This window comes from Neovison vison, chromosome 13 (assembly GCF_020171115.1).
Source record: "Neovison vison isolate M4711 chromosome 13, ASM_NN_V1, whole genome shotgun sequence".
Taxonomy (NCBI): domain Eukaryota; kingdom Metazoa; phylum Chordata; class Mammalia; order Carnivora; family Mustelidae; genus Neogale; species Neogale vison.
Window position 1 is genome coordinate 19,817,065 of NC_058103.1, and position 20,682 is coordinate 19,837,746.

The following is a 20,682-nucleotide window of genomic DNA, read 5'->3' on the forward strand; positions in this document are numbered from 1 at the left end:
GAAAAAATACCCTGAGAACATAGTGTCCCAATAAACAGAAATTTACAAAATCATAAGTACATTTAGTCCTCATTTGGGAGGGTACCTGGATTCCTTTTCGCAGAGAACAGAACATGGGGATTGCAGACATCGTCTTACATTGTGTGCTGTGCGATCTGAACACAAAGGAAAGGGCAGTGTCCACCCCATATCACAGCTGTCCCTGCATGTTGAAAGCCGCCTTTCTTAGTCCTCTTAGATGCCTAATTTCTAAAATCAAGATGCCTAGGTACTTGTCCACTCTTTTACCAGGAATAAGATGTGTTCGCCTCCTAAAGGAAAATTGGCAAGATGAAGAAAGCCTGTCTTTTGAAAAAAAGAAGTGAAGTGTACCAAAGTATCTGGAACCCAATGCCTAAAATCTCACCAGAAGTCTTAATTTACTAACTTGAAGCACAACAAGTGCTATGTATTGAATGGATTTTTGTTTATAAATGAATGGACCCAATTACTAAATCTGAGTTTCCATGAAATCCTTCCTACACTTCGTTTATGTGCCTTCTGGACTTCTTTTTTCATACCCTTCCTTTTCTTATCCTTTCCTCCCTCCTCCTCTTCTTTCCTGTCCTCCTCCCTCTCCACCTTTTTATTCTCCTTCTACCTCTTGGAAAAGAACACAGAGGATAACAGAGACTGTGCGGACAAAGAGAACATCAGGGTTACCACTAAATTTTACTGTCCTTAAATGTTCAACCTGTTAGCAATAAGTCAGACAACTAGAAAAACGGAGAAAGATGTCTCCTCCTGTCCCAGCCCATCTTCCCTGATGTGCCATGTGCTGTGATACCTTCTGGGAGGTTGACAGAGACAGATTAAATCTGACCAGTAAGCTTACTTCCGTTTTGTGTCTCATTGTGAATACTATTTCCAGCTCTTAGTCGTAACCAATGACTAGAGGAGATAAGTAAAAATTTTAATAGCATTATTCATGTTTCAGTGTTTCTGGCATTTCTCAGGAAGCAGATGATGCCGTCGCCTCTACCTTTCCCATCATCATCACCTTCATTGCCAGAGTGTTTCTCTTCTGGAATTCATTGTATTTTCCTTCCCAGAAGTCTTTTTTGGGGGGGTGCGTTGAGGTTCTCATTTGCTATGTAGCGTACAGCTGCTGAATATCAAATCCCTCTTCGGATGAGCCTTAGGAATAAGGGCACATGTGTGAGAAGAGTAGCAGTCATCTTACCCTGAAAACCCCAGCTCAGTTTCACTGGCCTCTCCTACATTTCCTATGGGTTTGAGACTTACACGAAATGTCCTCAGGTGTTGATCTATAATGCTAGCCTCTCTGCTGTTGGCTGCTCATCATGCATTGTACCCCTCCCCCCTTGGCCTCTATCCCTGCCCCCCCCCGAAACGCACAAGTATGCTTGCTTATATTTCCTCTTTAGTCCTAAATCCAAACTGTGAGGTGATCTAGGCTCCAGTGTCTAATTACCTCCCCTAGAAAATAGGCTTCGTTCTTCTCACAGAAATGTACTTTGCAGTGTCACTGCCCAGCTCTTACGTGGTTCTGTGGTTTCCAGCTTTGATATCTGTGGAGAGCAATCAAATGATGTAACCTGTGCAAGGGCAGCCCGTGAGAGCAATCTGGGTGGCTTTATACCATTGGCTTTTATGCTGCAGATGAAAGCCCATGGAGAAATGTAGGCTACTATTGTTCCCTTCATGCAGACAGCTCCCTCTGGGTTATCTACAGGTTTCCTGCCAGTTGGAGGATCCACTTTAAAGAGAACACCTTGCGGTTGGTGCTAACTATGCCTTTTGTGTTTCCTTATCCTAGGAACAGGGGAAAATTGGAGTCGTCTTCAATATTGGCACCGTTGACATCTCTATCAAGGAGGAGAGAACCCCTGTCAATGATGGTAAATATCACGTGGTGCGCTTCACCAGGAACGGCGGCAACGCCACACTCCAGGTGGACAACTGGCCGGTGAATGAACATTACCCCACAGGTACGTGGTGTGCGCTCCGTGACCACGCGCTCTCTTCGGCTCTCCCATTCTTACTCCTAAGTGACAACTTTTTCATGACTGTCCCCATATCATAAAACACTGATCACTAAGCCCATCAATCATGTTTTTTTGTTTTGTTTTTGTTTGTATGAGAAGAGTTATCACGTCAGGGCTTGGTTCGGTGTAGGGAGCTTCTGGAGACTTACTAACTATGCACTGGACACTTTTTGTCAACCTGACATACTACCCAACTGGCTCATACTAAAGACAATGGCCTTAGGCTTTCCAGGGCGTTGCAGATGATGACCAGGGGAGGGATGGGGTGCCATCTCCATCGTGAGCTATTGTTGATGATCACAGAATAATCCTTTTTTTTTTTTTTAATCTGGACTCTATGGTGCTGTTTAGGCAGGCGAGGTTGAAGGTACAGATGGTCAGAGATTTCAGAAAGACTGTAAAAGGAAGTTTACTAAAACTTAAAGTGATGAATATCATGTCAGGGTAACGAAGAGGAAAAAAATGAAGGGTGAGGGTTCATTCATTTTGTTGACTTGGCCAATTTTTCCTTTCATTAACGCTAAGCCTGCTTTGATATTCAGAGATTAGTCCTAGTAGGCATTTTAATAGCAAGCATGCTGGTGTGGGAGGGAGAGGGGTTAATCATCTGTTTAAATTTTATGGTCAAGGAGCATTTGCCAGCAAACTCCCAGAGCCAGATGGCCAAATCAAGGGCAATGGGAGGAAAGGTTTCCTTCTTTTAAAGAGATCATTCAAATCATCCTTTGGCTTTCCCTCTCATCTCTCACCTCTCCTAGCAAAAGAGTCCTGAGCCCTCATCATCAAAGTTCTAGGAAAGGAAGGGAAAATACTTTGGCTAAGGGCCTTTGTTCCACAATGGCATTATCACTTGGTGGATGCAAGAGGCTAGCTCAGAATATGGAACTTTTCACTAACGTGGGCACGAGACTATGTTTCACTGTCTCTCTCCTATGCTTCAAATTCCCCATCATTCTCTTACTGCCGTCCTCTCACTTCCTTTATAGTGAAGTAGGCACAGGGATAAGGGAGCCCAAAGCACATTTTCAGAAGTTTTTAAGAGCTGTTTAGCTAATTATCATCACATTTGGGAGAAATACAGAAAGTAAATTTGCCTATTTGTGGCCCAAGAATTTTGAATGACCCGAAGGCTATCATTTTCATGCCTAATTCAGCATTAATTTTCTTTAAAAGCCAATCAGAAGTAATGGTGCTACTACTCACTCCCCTCCCCCCCCCCCCAAATAGCCAGTCTTCCTGTGACTGGTTTAAGGATTATAGGAGCATCTACAAAAAGCATACAAGACTCCTAAGCTATTGATATGAAAAGCCCCGCCTACCCATTTATCTACCATCTCAGTCTCCACACAATATCCAGCTCAGCCTTTGCTGGGAGTCTCTTGTCATACACTTAGTACTTCTCAGATTAAGGCACAAAAATGACCTTATGCGTTTATCTTTGAGCCTTTGAAGACAGCCAGAGGTGTTAGCAGCGGCTATGAATTCTTATCATCATCCAAATTCTTTAGGCACTAATAGACCTGTTTTTTAAATGTTTTGTGCTTACACTCGGGGAGATGGGTGGACACGGGAATCCAAATAGCCTGAGATCTGAAAAGCCGTTCATCTGCTTATCAGAAAACTCGCTCTCCATGCGTGTTATCACTGGCCCCGCTAAAGCTGCTGTAGGGTTTGTTGTTTTTATTAGGAATTTCAGAGATTTCTAAATTGATGTTAACCACTTGCCCTGAGCCAATATAGAACCCATGAGTTTGCTGAAGACTCTTTAATGGTCATTTAAAAACCACAGTAAGAAAACCAGTGACCCTGGCTGTGTGCCTGTCTCTTTATATCTTTGGTTCCAGATTATGGGTTGCTTACTATGTTTTCAAAACTTTTCTTGAATGGCATTGCTTACCACTGAAAGCAATTACTAGTAGCTACTGGTAACCGTTACTTAGGAATAATAAGTATTATCACGACCGAGCATGAGGCAATAGAGCAGTTGGTTATAAGTGTGGGCTTTGGAGTCATCTGGCTGGAGTTGGTGCCCTTAGCTGTGAGTCTAAGGCAGCCTGAGTTAAAACCTCGAAGGGCCCTGAGCACTGAATTATTTGGTGTCTCTCCCCGTATGCAATTCAGCAGTATACCATAAAATAAGTGTAAGAATTTCTAATACTCTTGATTTGGGGGATGATCACTGTGATGCTTCAGAAATAGTATTCTATTCTTTCTCCCCACATTCTCCTCTTTTACTCTGTTTTCTTGCTTCTCTAAGTGTGTATTCTTCCTATGTGTCGATCCAGTGTCCCCTCAATAACTTTAGGCAAGCTGCTTAACCTCTGAACCTCTGTTTACTGGTCTATTAAATGGGGCTGTGTTAATACTTACTTTCTAGGGCTAAGGTGCAGATTGAGTGAATGTATATAAAATGTTAGTTAAGTCAGAGAGTGACCAAATACTTAGGTAGCATTGTTTTACTATGATGTCTTCACTCATACAATTTTCTTCACTGTGGCCGTTAAATAGCCCACAAATTAGGTAGGTTTGACATTTCTTGTTCTCCATTTCAAATTTAAAAAGAGACCCAGGAAGATGCTATGATTTTCCTAAGATCACATAGTAAATGTGGGACAGGACTAAGAGCATGTTCTCCTGTCCTCAACTGGACACAATTTCCACTCTTGTTCCCACAAAAATTGGGGGATATTTTGAAAAATGCATGGGTAGAAATGAACATCTCTCTTCTTATGTCATTTTAAACTTACTCCTTTTATTTAAAGTGTCCTAATACACAGGTCAGGACCAATAACCATACAAAGGTGGTTATTATGAGGTGTGGAGTCCAAAAATCCTTTTAAAAAGAAAAGGTTTTTTAGCTGTGCTAAAAGGCTCCTTTGTAATATGCCCAAGCTGTCCTCCTGACAACAATAGCAATGTGCTTCCATGAGGCGATTCAAAGAATACTGAGTATTTGAACTAGTAATCATCATACTTCATTGCCTGGACTGAAAAGTGGTAAATGGAATATCCAACATTCTAGTTTTATTTCTAGTTTTCTTATTTTTTAATGGGTAAACATTCACTTGGAACAATCTAGTTTTAAAAATTTATATTTTTATTTTTGAGAAAGCGTGAGAGAGAACAAGAGTGGAGAACGGTGAGGCCAGGTCAAGGGGCAGAAGGAGAGGGAGACAGAGAGAATCTTACATAAGTTCCATGCCCAGCGCAGTGCCTGACTTGGGGCTCCTGAAGCTCATAACTCTGAGATCATGACCTGAGCTGGAATCAAGAGTTGGACTCTTCACCGACTGAACCACCCAGGCGCCCCCAATCTAGTTGTATATTCCACTCTTCCAAGACTTCTTGGGAATGGTCACCTTCTGATCTTTGGATACCTTATTTTCTCTCCCTCCTGCCTCCCTGCACTACTGAAAGGATCCACTTAACTAAATTTAAGGCATCATTAGAGCAATCTGGCAATGTTTGATTTATATTAAACCATAAGATTAAAATACCCCCTGTATCTGGGCATCAGAGAACAAAGACATCTGGTTGGGCAAGCTTGACACAATTTCTGCAAAAGGGAGGTATCCTTTTTCCACGCTACCCTCTCTTATTGATAGTGATAAGTATAGAAACTCTCAAAAGGAGTTCAGTTGTGCTACTTGTCTATTGCTAATGTCTAAACAGTTAAGAAATACGGAGGAGTTCGTACAGAATATTTGCATCAGTTAGCTCATTTTGAGGGCATGTTCTTAGAGAACCATTCCCGCTCAACAGGTCCCTGTGTATCAGGATGATGAATGGGTCAACTCCAGAATCTTCTCCTCTCCTGGACATTCATAGGATTTTAGGTGACTCTCCTGAAGCATCCCAGTGTGACACATTTAGAAAGCAGCTGGGCCCAAGGCAGGCAGCATTGGCTTTTTGTGAATCAGGATGGATCCAAAAGAAAAGTAGTTCTATAGCTATCGGGATCTTATATCACTTAATACTGGGTATAGAACTCAAAAGCAACTTCTTTCTTTGAACCTGAAAATAGAAAGCCTATGGAGCAGGAGAGGGAGGTAAAAGCAGAATCAGCCCAGAGCGGGCATCCAGGCACAGACAGATGTTCCTTATAAAGCCTCTGATTACTGTCTTGACACAATGCAGTGGTGGTGACAAGGGAGGGGAGGTGAAAGGCGACTTAAACATGAGGAGTTAATTTTAGCCCCAGCTCTAGGTCCCCTGGGAGGCTGAGCTGACTAGGATTGTTCAAGAGCCCGTCTACCATGCCTGGATGGCTGGCTGTGTCACTAGGCCTACTGGAACCCTGAGTGTGGAGGGGAAAGAGGCTTTTTGGGTCAGAGACGGGCTTCCTGGAAAATGAAGGCTGACGAGCAGCTCTGATGTGCAAGACTTTCCATCTTCCCACTGCAGACGGTGCTGAGGAGAGCAGAGTCTCAATGGTTTTTTTTCTTTTTTTCTTGATATTGCATACCAACTCATTTGAAGAGCTCTTTATTGGATTCCCTTTTTTTTTCAGTCAATAAAATGCCCCTGATGACCTGAGCTTTAATGCTATCCGACCATCCAGCTCAGAACATGAAAAAGATGGAGAAGTGGCTCTCCTTCTAAGACAGCCGATCAGAAAACTCCTTATATTTGAATGTGTCCAATCCCATAGAATCTTATCTTTATAGGTATTGAGAGCAAAAACATTGCTATTGTGCTTAGTGATGTCGCAAGTGAAATAAGAGAGGTTTCCTTGTCCACATCTCATCTTAGATTACTGAGATTTGGAAGGGTTAAAAACAAGTCCATGTACTTGACATGATGCTGAAATTTCTCATGTATTGGGTTTTCATTAACTCCTACCCAGGAGGTTTTCGTTCCTTTTTCTTTCTGCCTTTGCCTGCAAACATTTGAGGCCTTGCCAGATTTGAAGCCCACATTAAAACAAGCCCCATCTACTTGCTCATTCATCCGTTCAGAACTAGTGTTACTTTCAGTTCAACTGGAGGAAGGAAAAAAAAAGGATAAAAACCACAGCATAGATAGTGACGCCTGCACGGGGAATAACAAATAAAATACGATCAAGAGAAAGCTGTATTTGAACCTGACTGTAGAGACTGTAGAGATACAATGGCAACAAGAGAAAGGATTGCTTAATGAATGTGTTGGAGCATGGCTAGGTACATTTTGAAACCATCTTATAAATAAGTTCTTCGAACATTCGGTCACAGAATGTATCAGTTAATCAATCAAACCAGGGCATCCCGAGGATTCTGACTGCTAAATAGTCCGGCTTGTCAGGAACAAATTAGGATTCACGAGTAAGTGAGTTTCTACTTCCAGGGAACTTTCAACTTGCTGAGTGAGGTTGGTCTTTGGCGAAAAGATGTATAAAATTCTTTTCAGTGGATTTTCTTTACAAAGCAGTGTTCTTTAACTTGGCTATGAATGAGATTCTCTTGGGAACTTTTAAGAAACTGCCAGTTCTCAGGTCCCAGATGCAGGTAATCGGATCGGTCTGGGGTGTGGTCCGTGGACCAGCAGCATCAGAATCACCCGGGAAGCTTGTGAAAAATGGGGCATCTTGGACCTCTCCCCAGACCTAATGAATCAGAATGTGCATTTTAACAAGATACTCAGGTGATTCATGTGTAGTGTCAGCTTTCAGAAGCACAGGTCCTGACATCAATAGTTTTTGTTTTTGTTCTTAAGATTTTATTTATTCATTTGACAGACAGAGATCACAAGTAGGCAGAGAGGCAGGCAGAGAGAGAGGAAGGGAAGCAGGCTCCCTACTGAGCAGAGAAGCAGAGAGCGTGATGCGGGCCTCAATCTCAGGACCCCGGGGACCACGACTAGCCAAAGGCAGAGGCTTTAACCCACTGAGCCACTCAGGCGCCTCAGCATCAAGAGTTTTAAAAAGCTCCCGTGGTGATTCTATATGCAGCAAGGTTTGAGAATCGCTGATACTTAGAAAGCTAAACAGGTCTCTCTCTTTCCTATCAAACTGACTAGCAGCGGGGTCCAACATGGTAGCCACTGGCTCCATGCAGCCACACTTGTGATGTGGCTGATAAGACAGAGGCCTTGAATTTTTTTTTTTTTTTTTTTTTTTAAGATTTCATTTATTTACTTGAGGGAGAAAGAGAGAGAAAATGAGCACAAGTTGGGGGGGAGCGTACAGAAGAAGAGAAATAAGCAGACTCCCCGCTGAGCAGGGAGCCCAACACAGCGCTCGATCCCAAGACCCCAGGATCATGATCTGAGCCAAAGACAAGACGCTCAAATATCTGAACCACAGATAATCCTGAAATTTTATTTTTATTGTGCAACTATTATGTCCTAGGCACTGAAGATTTAAATACATTTTTTTTTTTTTTCCAATTCGGTCCTTAGACCACTATGAGGCTGGTTAGCTAGTGGCCAGAATCAGGCAACACAGGACTAGAACATACTGTCTCTTACTTCCTTTTACTTGTTTTATAGAATGTAAATCTCTGTTTACAGCAGTCATAAATTAATGAGCATTTACGAAATCCTATACGTTCTAAACTCAGCTAAGGTGTGTTGTCTTGATAACACCATGGGGGTAATCACCCCTCTTGATTCACTGGATTGTTATCCCAGGGAGGTAAAAATGGCAGATGTCACCATCCTAACCAAAATCATCCCACTTCATGCATAACATCTTATGTACTTTTGTTAAAAACCCTTGGGTTGATGTTAGTTTTATTCCCGTTTTACAGATTAGGAGCCATTCAGAGATCCTAGATACTTGCCTGGAAATCTCTACTTTCTGCCAAGTTAGAAGTTAGCACTTCCCAGTGCATTTGTGACATTTGCTTTCCTCTACATCCTTGGTTCAACCTATGGGACTTTGGCAGCCTCTTTCTTTTCACAATTCTCTTTTATCTTCTAGCACCATATTTACGTGGATGGGAAGGGCTTTCTTAGATGCGAGTCTCTTACTGTGGAAAGGTCTTGGGGGATGGGAGAGTGTTGAGAGGGTGCATAGTAGTTTTTTTGTTTTGTTTTGTTTAATTTTTGTTTTATCCAGCAACCCTTCTTTCTCTTCTGTGAATTCTCAGCCACAAGATAAATAGCCTTGAATCTTAAAAGTTAAATACAATTACTGCTATCAAACCTAGAGCCTTTCTGTCCCTGTAAATGTCTCTTAGAGGCTGATAAGACTTTCAAAGCAAACTGTGGGCTTCTAGCTAATGCTAAAATTAAACCTAACCACCTAGAAGACAAAGAGACAAGAATATGTACACATTTATATACACATATATGTTTACACACATACACACACACCCCCTATGAAAGAGAGAAGAACATTTGGGATAGAGAGAAAAGGAACTCATAAACACATGGCACATGAACACAAGACACATGTCCCTGAGACATTAAGCCAACACATGGCTCAAGGTTATTTATGATATAATAACACACAAAGGAGTTTGTTATCATTATGAAGATTTACATCAGGTAATATGACAGCAGTTATAGTAAATAAAGATATTATTTATCTAGAATTCATTTGTGAGTAAGACTGTGATTTTGATATAGAGACTTGTTCATCAGAAGAATAATGTTTCTGGAAACTTTTAGAGGACTTTATGAAGTAAACATTTTAATGGTGGTTTATAGTTAATGATTTTCTCCTCTTTAGTAGACTACCTTGGGATTTATAGGGGAAGATGGAATTTAACAAAATGCCCAGGTTGATTATTTATTTAACCATATGTTAAATGGTACACATATTATATAGTCTAGGGACTCAGCGACATAGTGATGAGAAAATCGTGGGTCACTCCTAGGCACTCTTTAACTAGAAATGTAAGGAAAAGGATTTCTCAGTTCTTATGAATAATGAGTATATGTATATATTAAACCAAATCTAACACTTTCAAGATGAGAAATACAGTGTGGTCACCTTTCATGTGGTTTTAAAATTATACTCATTTGAAATTAATATGACAGAAAAATACTAATGACATCTTACTCTATACAAGGCATCTGTAATTAACACACATTCTTTCCAATTAAAACACTCATCAAACATTGCATAATTTCAAAGCTAGCTAACTGAATTGCATTTTTTTTTCCCTATTGTCACAGAGAAGCTCCAGTTTAGATAGCAAATAGAAACTCTGGCCTGTAAAATTTATCTTAACTATTAAAATCCAGAATTATTATCCCGACCACAAAATGCAACTACCCCGGACTGCTTTCACTCTGTCTCAGAGTCAGACAGACATCAAATGTCCTCAGAGCCCGTCCAGGAGTATGGCTGTATTTATAGGAAAAGTTTCCAAGTTCAACCTCTTCAGTTTAAGGTTTGTACAAGGTTGCAGGATCCCTGTAGTTTTTATTTAAAGTCTAAAAGGAACATTTAGCTTCTTATGGAAAGGTGGTGCATAAATATCCGATAATACTAATAATATATATTCCCATACAGTATGTCATTTATAACTCTATAAAGCACAGAGGGTAATGAAAGGCGCTCTAAACTGTAGCTCACTCAATCGATTGTAATCATACTGCAGCTGGTCTCAGGGAGATAAAGACCTTCCCCTCCTCGAAAATCCCGTCAATATGCCGGCAGGCTGAAGAAGGGGGACAGGAGGGTCAGAGGAGAAAAGATAGAATGAGTCAAGGAGAAAGAGGCACTTCTAATCTTCAGCTCATGGAGTTAATGTGTCCTGGATTTGATTCCCACTGATAGTTTAATTTGTTTTATGAGATGCGTTGTTTATCCCCAGGATACTTTTACCGCCTTATGGTAAGTCTGCTCGGTGTTGGCCTAGACGGAAGGCTTTGCCACATGCCAGCGATTGACCCACAGGGCCGCCTAAGAGCGCTTGGGGACGTAGGTGTATAAGTGGAAAAAGACAATTCAAGCCAAAAGCTAATGGTTGGGGTGCCTGGCTGGTTCAGTTGGTGCAGAGTCTGCCTCCTACTCAGATCATGATCCTGGAGTCCTGGGATGGAGTCCCACATCTGGCTCTCTGGTCAATGGGGAGTCTGCTTCTCCCTCTGCTTCCTCTCCTTCCCCTGCTCATTCTCTCTCTCTGTCTCTCTCTCAAATAAATAAATAAAATCTTTAAAAATAACAGCAAAAAATCAAAAGCTAAAGGTTATGTCAAAAGCTTATGATGGAAATGAGTTGATAATGGACCAGAAAAAAATTTATATGTCACTTTCAAATAGCAGAAACACTTCAGAAGTCTCTTTACTAACGGATGTTGCCTTTTATTAAAAGGAGATGTTGCTGTGCAGAAGCTTTTGATTTTGATGAAGTCCCAAAAGTTTATTTTCGCTTTTGTTTCCTTTGCCTTTGGAGACATATCTTGAAAGAAGTTGCTGTGGCTGATATCGAAGAGATTACTGCCTATGTTCTCTACTAGGATTCTGATGGATTCCTGTCTCACGTTGAGGTCCTTTATCCATTTTGAGTTTATCTTTGTGTACGGTGTAAGAGAATGGTCGAGTTTCATTCTTTTACTTATAGCTGTCCAGTTTCCCCAGCACCATTTATTGAAGAGACTGTCTTTTTTCCACTCTATATTTTTTCCTGTTTTGTTGAAGATTAATTGACCATAGAGTTGAGGGTCCATATCTGGGCTCTCTACTCTGTTCCACTGGTCTATGTGTCTGTTGTTATGCCAGTACCATGCTGTCTTGGTGATCACAGCTTTGTATTAAAGCTTGAAACCAGGTAACGTGATGCCCCCAGCTTTATTTTTGTTTTTCAACATTTCCTTAGCAATTCGGGGTCTCAGTCAAAAAAACAAAGAGGCAACCCACGGAATGGGAGAAGATATTTGCAAATGACAATACAGACAAAAGGTTGATATCCAGGATCTATAAAGAACTTTTCAAACTCAACACACACAAAACAGATAATCATATCAAAAAATGGGCAGAAGATATGAACAGACACTTCTCCAGTCAAGACATACAAATTGCTATCAGACACATGAAAAAATGTTCATCATCACTAGCCCTCAGGGAGATTCAAATTAAAACCACATTGAGATATCACCTTACACCAGTTAGAATGGCCAAAATTAACAAAACAGTAAACAACATGTGTTGGAGAGAATGTGGAGAAAGGGGAACCCTCTTACACTGTTGGTGGGAGTGCAAGTTGGTGCAGCCTCTTTGGAGAACAGTGTGGAGATTCCTCAAGAAATTAAAAATAGAGCTTCCCTATGACCCTGCCATTGCACTCCTGGGTATTTACCCCAAAGATACAGATGTCGTGAAAAGAAGGGCCATCTGTACCCCAATGTTTATAGCAGCAATGGCCACAGTCGCCAAACTATGGAAAGAACCAAGATGCCCTTCAACAGAGGAATGGATAAGGAAGATGTGGTCCATATACACTATGGAGTATTATGCCTCCATCAGAAAGGATGAATACCCAACTTTTGTAGCAACATGGACGGGACTGGAAGAGATTATGCTGAGTGAAATAAGTCAAGCAGAGAAAGTCAATTATCATATGGTTTCACTTATTTGTGGAGCATAACAAATATCATGGAGGACAAGGGGTGTTAGAGAGGAGAAGGGGTTGGGGTAAATTGGAAGGGGAGGTGAATCATGAGAGACTATGGACTCTGAAAAACAATCTGAGGGGTTTGAAGTGGCGGGGGTGTGGGAGGTTGGGGTACCAGGTGGTGGGTATTATAGAGGGCACGGCTTGCATGGAGCACTGGGTGTGGTGAAAAAATAATGAATACTGTTTTTCTGAAAATAAATAAATTAATTTAATTAAAAAAAAAAAAAAAGGAGATGTTGCTAATCCCCCACCTCATCAGTGGGGTGAGTTTGAGGGGACTAATCTCCTTAGGCATTCATGCATTCTGCATTCCACAAATGTTAATTCAAAATCAACTTTGCATATAAATCCATGCTAACTGATGGGTCCATGATGGGAAATAAAACATAGTCCCTGCCTTCACGGATCTTCTCGTCAGGTGGAAGAGAAGTACATGTACATAAGCAAGATAGTTTTAATACTTAAATTTTATTGTGCATATATTAAGTACCAGGCAGTACACTGAGTTCTTATATTCAATTTTTTAAATAACCCTAAGGAGTAGAGACTATTTTCATCCTTGTCTTATAAGTGGAAACATGGAGGCTTATGAGATTAGCTCTCACCAGGTCCTAAGCTAGTACAGGAATCCCTGGAACTTGAGCCTGTCTCTCTTGGAAGGCAAATGTAGTGTTTCTGTGTACTACCCGCCGGGTGGTACCTGCAGTTCCAGAGAGAGTAAGAAGGTGCTGGCATTCAGATAAAGTCTGGGTTCAATGGCCCACAGAAGTGTCTGATGGAGCCCGAGGACCAGACAGGAGCAGCATGGGGTGAAATTTGGGCTGTGATCTTTGGTTCTCTGGGACAGTGCGAACAAACTAGACATTCAGAAGCATGAACTGTGATGCGACACCTTGCACCTTTCACACCGAGGGAACGAAAGGGCAGGCATTGTTCATTCCTCATTTCACTTTGTGTCATCTGCCCCATGGTTACAGAGGAGAAACATTCATCTCTTTCTCTTACAGAATAAAGCAGGGGCACTTGGTGGCTTGGTCGATTAAGTGTCTGCTTTCCGCTCAGGTCATGATCCCAGGGTCCTGGAATCAAGCCCAGCCTTGGTCTCTGTGCTCAGCAGGAAGCCTGCTTCTCCCTGTCCCACTCTTCCTGCCCATGTTCCCTTTCTCACTGTCTCTCTCTCTCTCTCTTTGTCAAATAAATAAGTAAAATTTTAAAAAAAGAAAGAAAGAAAGAAACCAAAGCTCAGGAGGTTGGAGCACATTTGTTGTGGTCACGGGACCAGAAAGTGTCGAAGCTGGGATTCTACACAGATTTGTGTGTGCCCACACCCCTCTCTCTCTGTTACCCCACTTTTCCATCTGCTTCCCAGGATACTCAGTTCCTATTGTTTATGGAGCTCAGAATCATTCCGTTGACAGAGGTAAATTCACATGCAAATTTACTATTGTTTCCCACATCCCAGTGCATGTGGTACACTCTGTAATCACATTATTAAACATTTACTAGAAATGTGTTTCTGCCTGATGCACAATTGCCAGTCTCAATGTTTAATTAAACTAAATTTGTTTTCATTTTAATCACATTATTGAAATGTGGTTTTCCTCAGATTTCAGTGGTGAAATCTTTATTCCAAATGCCTACAAGTGTGAGAGAGCTTTATATCCTGGACAAGGAAATGTGGATATTACAACATATCCTGAATAAAGGATTGTAGGGGAATAAAATTAGTTAATAAGAAGCAGCACTGGTACAGTACTTATTTTGTATCAGGCTCGTGGATTATCACACTGAATCCTTACAGCATCCTAGAAAGTGATTCTATAATGATTCCCATTTTGGAGATGAGGCAACTGGGTCTCAAAGAGCAATACACAGAGTAAGAATAAGTAACATCCTCGTCAGTATCATACAACCAGCATGCGATAAGGCCAACTTGGATTTGAATATAGGCATGGAGACCCTGATACCTTCATTTACATTTTTTAATTTTAGGTGATCTATACCCAATCTGGTTGTTGCATGTCACAACCCCAAGATCAAGAGTCCATGCCCTTCCCCTGAGTCAGGCAGGCACACCCCTTCCTCTTAATACCTTCATTTCGAGGAAATTCTTCTCTAAAAGACTGAATAATAAAAATGATAGGCTCTGCAATTTTTGAGGTCTTTGTTGCCATTCTTTAACTCGGCTGTTGTGCAAAAATAACCATAAACAGTACATAACTGAATGGGCACTGTTGTGGTTTTGTTTTTTTTTTTTTAAGATTTTATTTATTTATTTGACAGACAGAGATCACAAGTAGGCAGAGAAGCAGGCAGAAAGAGGAAAAAGCAGGCTCCCTGCTGAGCAGAGAGCCAGATGTGGGGCTCTATCCCAGGGTCCTGGGATCATGACTTGAGCCAAAGGCAAAGGCTTCAACCCACTGAGCCACCCAGGCACCCTGGCACTGTTGTGTTCTAAGAAAACAATTTACAAGAAGAAACTATGATGAGCTACATTTACCCATTGTTTGTAGTTAGGGGGCCTTTGATCTAGATCTTTAGAAGCCTACAGCTCTGTTTTTACTGATGCATTAGTTTTATCTTTTGGATTGTCTTATCTCTGTTAAGAATAAAGGGAGCGAGATAATCTCTTAAGTGAATGAGTTAAATCAGAGAGACACAGAGAGCAATATTGTTAACTAGAGTAACATAGACCCACTGGTGAGGTTAATTCAGGATAAAGAAATACACAAGTGGGGTGGGCAATCCATGTACCCGTACTTAAGAATCCAAGCATATACTGCTGTCCTAACTGGACACCAAAGACATAGATTCAGTTTTAACTTTCATTTATGTTATGCCATAGCTTGCTTAGAGCAGGATTTGAAAATAAACTGAAGGGCCTTAATATTTCTCTCATTCTGTTACTTCTGCTTATAACTACAAATGGTGGTAATCCAAATACACCCTTTCTCGCTCACTCCTTAGGGAAGTTGTGTACTTTTCTTTCAAATTCATGGATTTTGTATTAGCCACTGGCTGAGCTGCCCTAGCCTATTCTCCGTAGCCCTTCTGCATAAAGGTGCCAACTGACTTCTTAGCATTTATCTTTTCTTCTAGCTGCTCACTGATATACCATAACCATTTTCCGAGTTCCAGAGAAAATTCTCTTCATTTTCTTAACATTGCTTGTTCCTATCCAGCCGTTTGGAGCTTCCTACTTGTGCTTCTACTATTTCTAGCCATTTGAGGGCAGACTCTTAGGTATGACCCAGCCTACTTCTTGCTGTTGAGTTTTAGAGATTTTAGAATCTGTTTCTATTTATTAGAAGAAAAAGCACCAGGTTATGAGTTATAATAGGTATATATATATATATATGCTCAAGCATGTGCAAGTTTAAAATAAGTTTTTAAATAAAAATCAAACTAAGGAAGACCAGATTTTATTTTCACAAAACAGCAGCCCATCTAATTTTACTGATCTCAGTATTGAATGTAATAAAGTTATCAGTCTAAGGTCGAAGTTTCCACCACCAGAGTAGAAAGTATATACCACCAGTCATGACTTTCTAGAGCCTAAGCAAAATGGTCACAGGGGCGGAACTGTTAATTACCCCTCAACTCTTTTTTTTTTTTTTCTCTGAGTCAAAGAGACAATATGACAGATGTTTAATAAATGTTAAACTGCACAGCTGTATTGACATTATTGGAGGCTTCTGAGTTCATTGTCTGCATGTACATAATATAGAATATACCAAGGTAAAGGGTATCCTTTACATACATTAAATATACCTAAGTTCATTTAAAAAGTAATAGGAAAATAACAAGTTTTTATTATGTATAGTTGAGATTTTGCGGTGAAAATTTTGTTTGTTGAAACAATTAAATCTTAAATTTAATCAACCTGGGATGATTCTCTGTAGGTCCAGAAGAGTGAATTTTCCAGTATACTTAGTCAAAATGGTAGAAGAGAGAAAAGAACATTCAGGCATCCGTGAAAGTTAAAAAAAATAACTAAATATAAATCTGACATAGATACGTATGTAAAGTAAAAATAAATCTAAAATCTTCTCAGACAGCCAAGGTTTAGAAATACTTGGTAGTTCATTTTCAAACCTATATAAAACTGTTGTGAGATGTTGACTGTTTCAAATAAAATAGGAATTTATATAAGTGAAGTACAAACTTAAATAGAACCAAAATGCTTTTAGGCTTTTGAAATGAATAGCTGGAATTTTACTGAATTTTCTATATGGTGAGTAGAGCTAGACTTCTAGACAGGAAAAAAAAAAAAATGAAGGTAATACATGGAAAAGAAGATACCACTCCCAGGGGGCAACTGAGATCCCCTAGAGGAGATGAACCAAGTGAAATCTAATAGTTTTGCTTCATTTTGTGACTTCCTTTTCCTAAGACCTCAGAGAATTTTGAGTTCCATGGAGGATCATAAAGGGAATTTTGAAATACTCTTAATGGCCCTGTTCTGGAAATAAGGCAACTGAACTGAGCCAGGTGCCCTGCCAACCCGTTGACTCAGAGTCCTCCCCAGTGCTGACCCCAGACCTCTATGACAATTCTCCAGCCTTATTCCCATCCTCAGTAATTGCACACCGTTCATCTGCAACACATCTTCTGAGTCAACCTTCCAGTGATCTGGTTGAAATGCAGTAGTAGTTGTAAGAAGTCACCCAGAAACACTCAGGTCAAAACATCAAAGAACTTTTCAGCCAGTAAACCCAGCTCCTTCTGTGGCTGCATAATCATGTAGCTGCATCTTTCTCTCAGGTTACAGTTGCTTTCATTTTTCCTGGTCCATTGGGATAATCAATATTTTGTTCCTCTTGTGGTTTTGATCCCTTGTTTGGTGCCACTCCCCCCAGGGCAGCTACTTTGAACAAGCAGACTGTTGACTAGGAAGCTCAAGACTTTGAGCAGTCATTATGTATGCTCAAACCTCACTGCCTTTTGAATGTGGAGTAACAGCTGAAATCCCAGTTGTCACCGCCAACCTCTAAGGACAGCAGCAACCCCAGGATCGGCATTCCTTTGTGAAGAGAAACCATTTAGATACGTCTGTGAAAGTATTTATTAAGGATCCATCTCTACAAATCCCTGTGGTAGGAACAGAATCATAAATAGAGTTTGGACCATTATTCAATCAGAGCATATTTAAATCAAATAGGATAAGTAAGGAAGAAATCTATTTCTTTAGTATTCACTGTGTCTAGGTTCTCCTTTTTGAGTCACACTCAGGAGTAAATCTTTGAAAGGAAGTAAGAAGTAAGATACATCTTTGGACAGCATCCTTTGAATTTGGTTAGATGGGAAATTGCACTCCCTGTTCAGAAGTCTAAAACTTGTCAGGATTCCAGTGGGACTGAAATAAGCTACCCTCCCTGGTAATCAGAAATTAAACCATAAAACCAAGAAAACTACATGCTGTTCTCTCACCTGTCTCATCTCCTGTCCTAGTTGTGCCTTATACTTACTGACGTCCTAAGTGCCTTTTGACAAGACAGCAATGGGGCATCAGGAGACCCTGCACGAACGTGAGTAGGCAAATTGAGTCACTCAAAGGCCTTCTTTTAATCTTTTGGATCATTATTACAAAGATAAAAGTGGGGTTTCTGAAAGAGTAAAATTCAAGGATCTTCGCAATTAGAACGGTGATAATACTAGATCATCGGGTACATTTCCCTGGTTGGTTCCGAGATTTCTGCAGAAAACGGACTACTTTAATTTGACGAGTATAATTTGAAATGTTACAGATGATACAGTTTGCCTTTCTTCTACCAAGAAAATAGACCTGTCTGATTCTCCTCTTTGGCTGGAAAAGTTTTTTTGTTCCACTCCATTATCATTAGGGATGTCATTTGAAATGATTCCCAGTCATTTCTTTAAATCCAAGACACTTATTTTTTACAGATATCTAGGAGATATTTCTTGTGGAAAGGTACAAACTTCCATGGAGAATATATGAAGACATTCTTTCCTTTGAGATGTTTATAAATTCTCTCTATACATATAGGACACACACACACACACACACACACCTACACACACATCATTGGGTAAATACTAAAAACATTGCCTTTGTCCTGGCACAAATAAATATATTTAAACATAAAATAGCCTAAAGATCTTTAGACATAGCTCTCAGATGGTCGAGATTTAATATCGTGCTAGTTAATATTTTATATTAAATAGTTAAAAGAAGGGAAAGTCATGAATATTTTATTAATATATCTCAAATTGTAGTTTTTCAGATGTTATAAGAACCTTGGTAATCATTTAAACTTTCAAAGGTAATAACTTGGTGATTTATTGGAGTCAGAACACCTGCTGCTGCTCGAAGTAGCAGCAGTCATCAATTTCATGACCATTCTTTTTTTTTTTTTTTAAAGATTTTATTTATTTATTTGACAGACAGTAAGTAGGCAGAGAGGCAGGCAGAGGGAGAGAGGAGGAAGCAGGCTCCCTGCTGAGCAGAGAGCCCGATGCGGGGCTCCATTCCAGGACCCTGGGATCATGACCCGAGCCGAAGGCAGCGGCTTAACCACTGAGTCACCCAGGCTCCCCTTCATGACCATTTCTTGAACACTTAAGATGCGTCAGCATTTCATGTCACTGTGTTTTGGAAAGGGGATTGTGGAAGTAGGATGGTATAAGAAGATTTTTTGAATCTTGTTTCTAAGGTGATTAAAATTTTATACCAAAACAATAACAACAAGAAACCACGCCCACAAGAACTGCAATTGCACGATAGAGGAGTCTAGGTTTTAGGTAAATATTTTAAATGTATGGATAATTTTACATAATTATTAACTACTTTTTAAAAGTGTAAAAAAATATATATATATTTTTAATTGCTATGCCAGCCATCACATTTACAATATGAACTAATATTTGAGTCATGACTTAAAATGTGATGTACGTCTAATTATTGACAAGTATGTGTCATTTGAGTTGTCCTTACTCTTTTTTTAACCCCTTAGATTTTGATCATTTTTGATATTTTTCTCTACTGTCCAACTGCCATTCACCTAAGGTAATACAGTTCTGATACCAACTATTAAGTCCCAGAAAATAACTTTTAAACTCCCCTCAGTGAGTTTATAAGGGTATTTTTTTTTTTTTAAGCTGATCCATAAGCTTTAAAAAGAGTTGAAGAGGCAGTGCGTGCTTTTTAAAAGACAAAGTCGCAAGGTGGGAATGTTTTTTATCTGGTTTTGGTCTTCAGTTCAGTGTTTTGCTTTGTTTTTATTATTTTGTGTTAGCAAGGAGTGTGGTGGAACATACCTTTCTATTCTAAGCCCAAGTAAGGCTATCAGTTCATAATCAGTGATTATTCATAGCCTACAGGAACATCAGAGGTGTGGTTTGGTTAGAAGGTTGGAGTAAGGGATGGGAGTAAAGGCAATATTAGCTCGGGGGGGAAAAAAAAAGGCAGTCCTTCCAGATTCCCCATGGAGTCCTTTAAGGAGTAAAAAAATCCATTGATGGGTAGGGGTTAGAGTCCCAGAACATCTTCCCATTAAACCTGCTTTTCTTACCAGCTTCTGCCCACTCCTCTTTGAATAAAGATGGCAGGAGGAGACACAAGTAGCTGAGGGGCCCCTTACTGGTTCTATTCCTTATTACCTCTGGAGTCAACCCTACCACTCTCCCACCCGTAACCTCATCCAAGTCCAGAAATGGAGACCAGAGAAGTAGCAGTCCCTCTCTGGTTCTCCTGCCCTGTCCCAGATCCCTCAGCTCTGACCTGTCCCCTTCCTCTGAGGAGCTGCAGTATTGCATCCCTTTCCTTGGATTTGATCATTCTCCCTTAAGAACAAAGAAGAGGACTAAGGAAAGGTAGCAGGGATCCGTGCCTTCCTGTCTCCATTCCAGGACCCCTCCGGTTTTCACTACCTCAAGCTCCTCTGACTCCACAGGTAGCAGCAGAGCACCTCCCCACTTCCGGTTGGTTCTCAGCGGAAACCCTCACACAGGAGGCTGCTTCATTTACCCAGTGTCTGCTTCTCAGTCCTTCCTGGATTTCTCAACTCCCTGTATCATTGAAGATATGCTGCAGAACAAAATCCCTCCAAACCTTTGTTGTTTATTGGC

The 20,682-nt window shown here is 40.5% G+C and overlaps 1 protein-coding gene across 29 annotated transcripts in view; it reads left to right on the forward strand.

Moving 5' to 3' along the window:
- NRXN3 (neurexin 3) overlaps positions 1-20,682 on the forward strand; it is a 1,586,092-nt gene that overhangs the window by 1,394,956 nt on the left and 170,454 nt on the right. For all 29 annotated transcript variants that reach the window (XM_044230674.1, XM_044230680.1, XM_044230666.1 and 26 more), the window contains one exon: positions 1,820-1,991. In XM_044230674.1, coding sequence (XP_044086609.1) covers positions 1,820-1,991 — 172 coding nt within the window. The remainder of the gene's footprint in view (positions 1-1,819; positions 1,992-20,682) is intronic.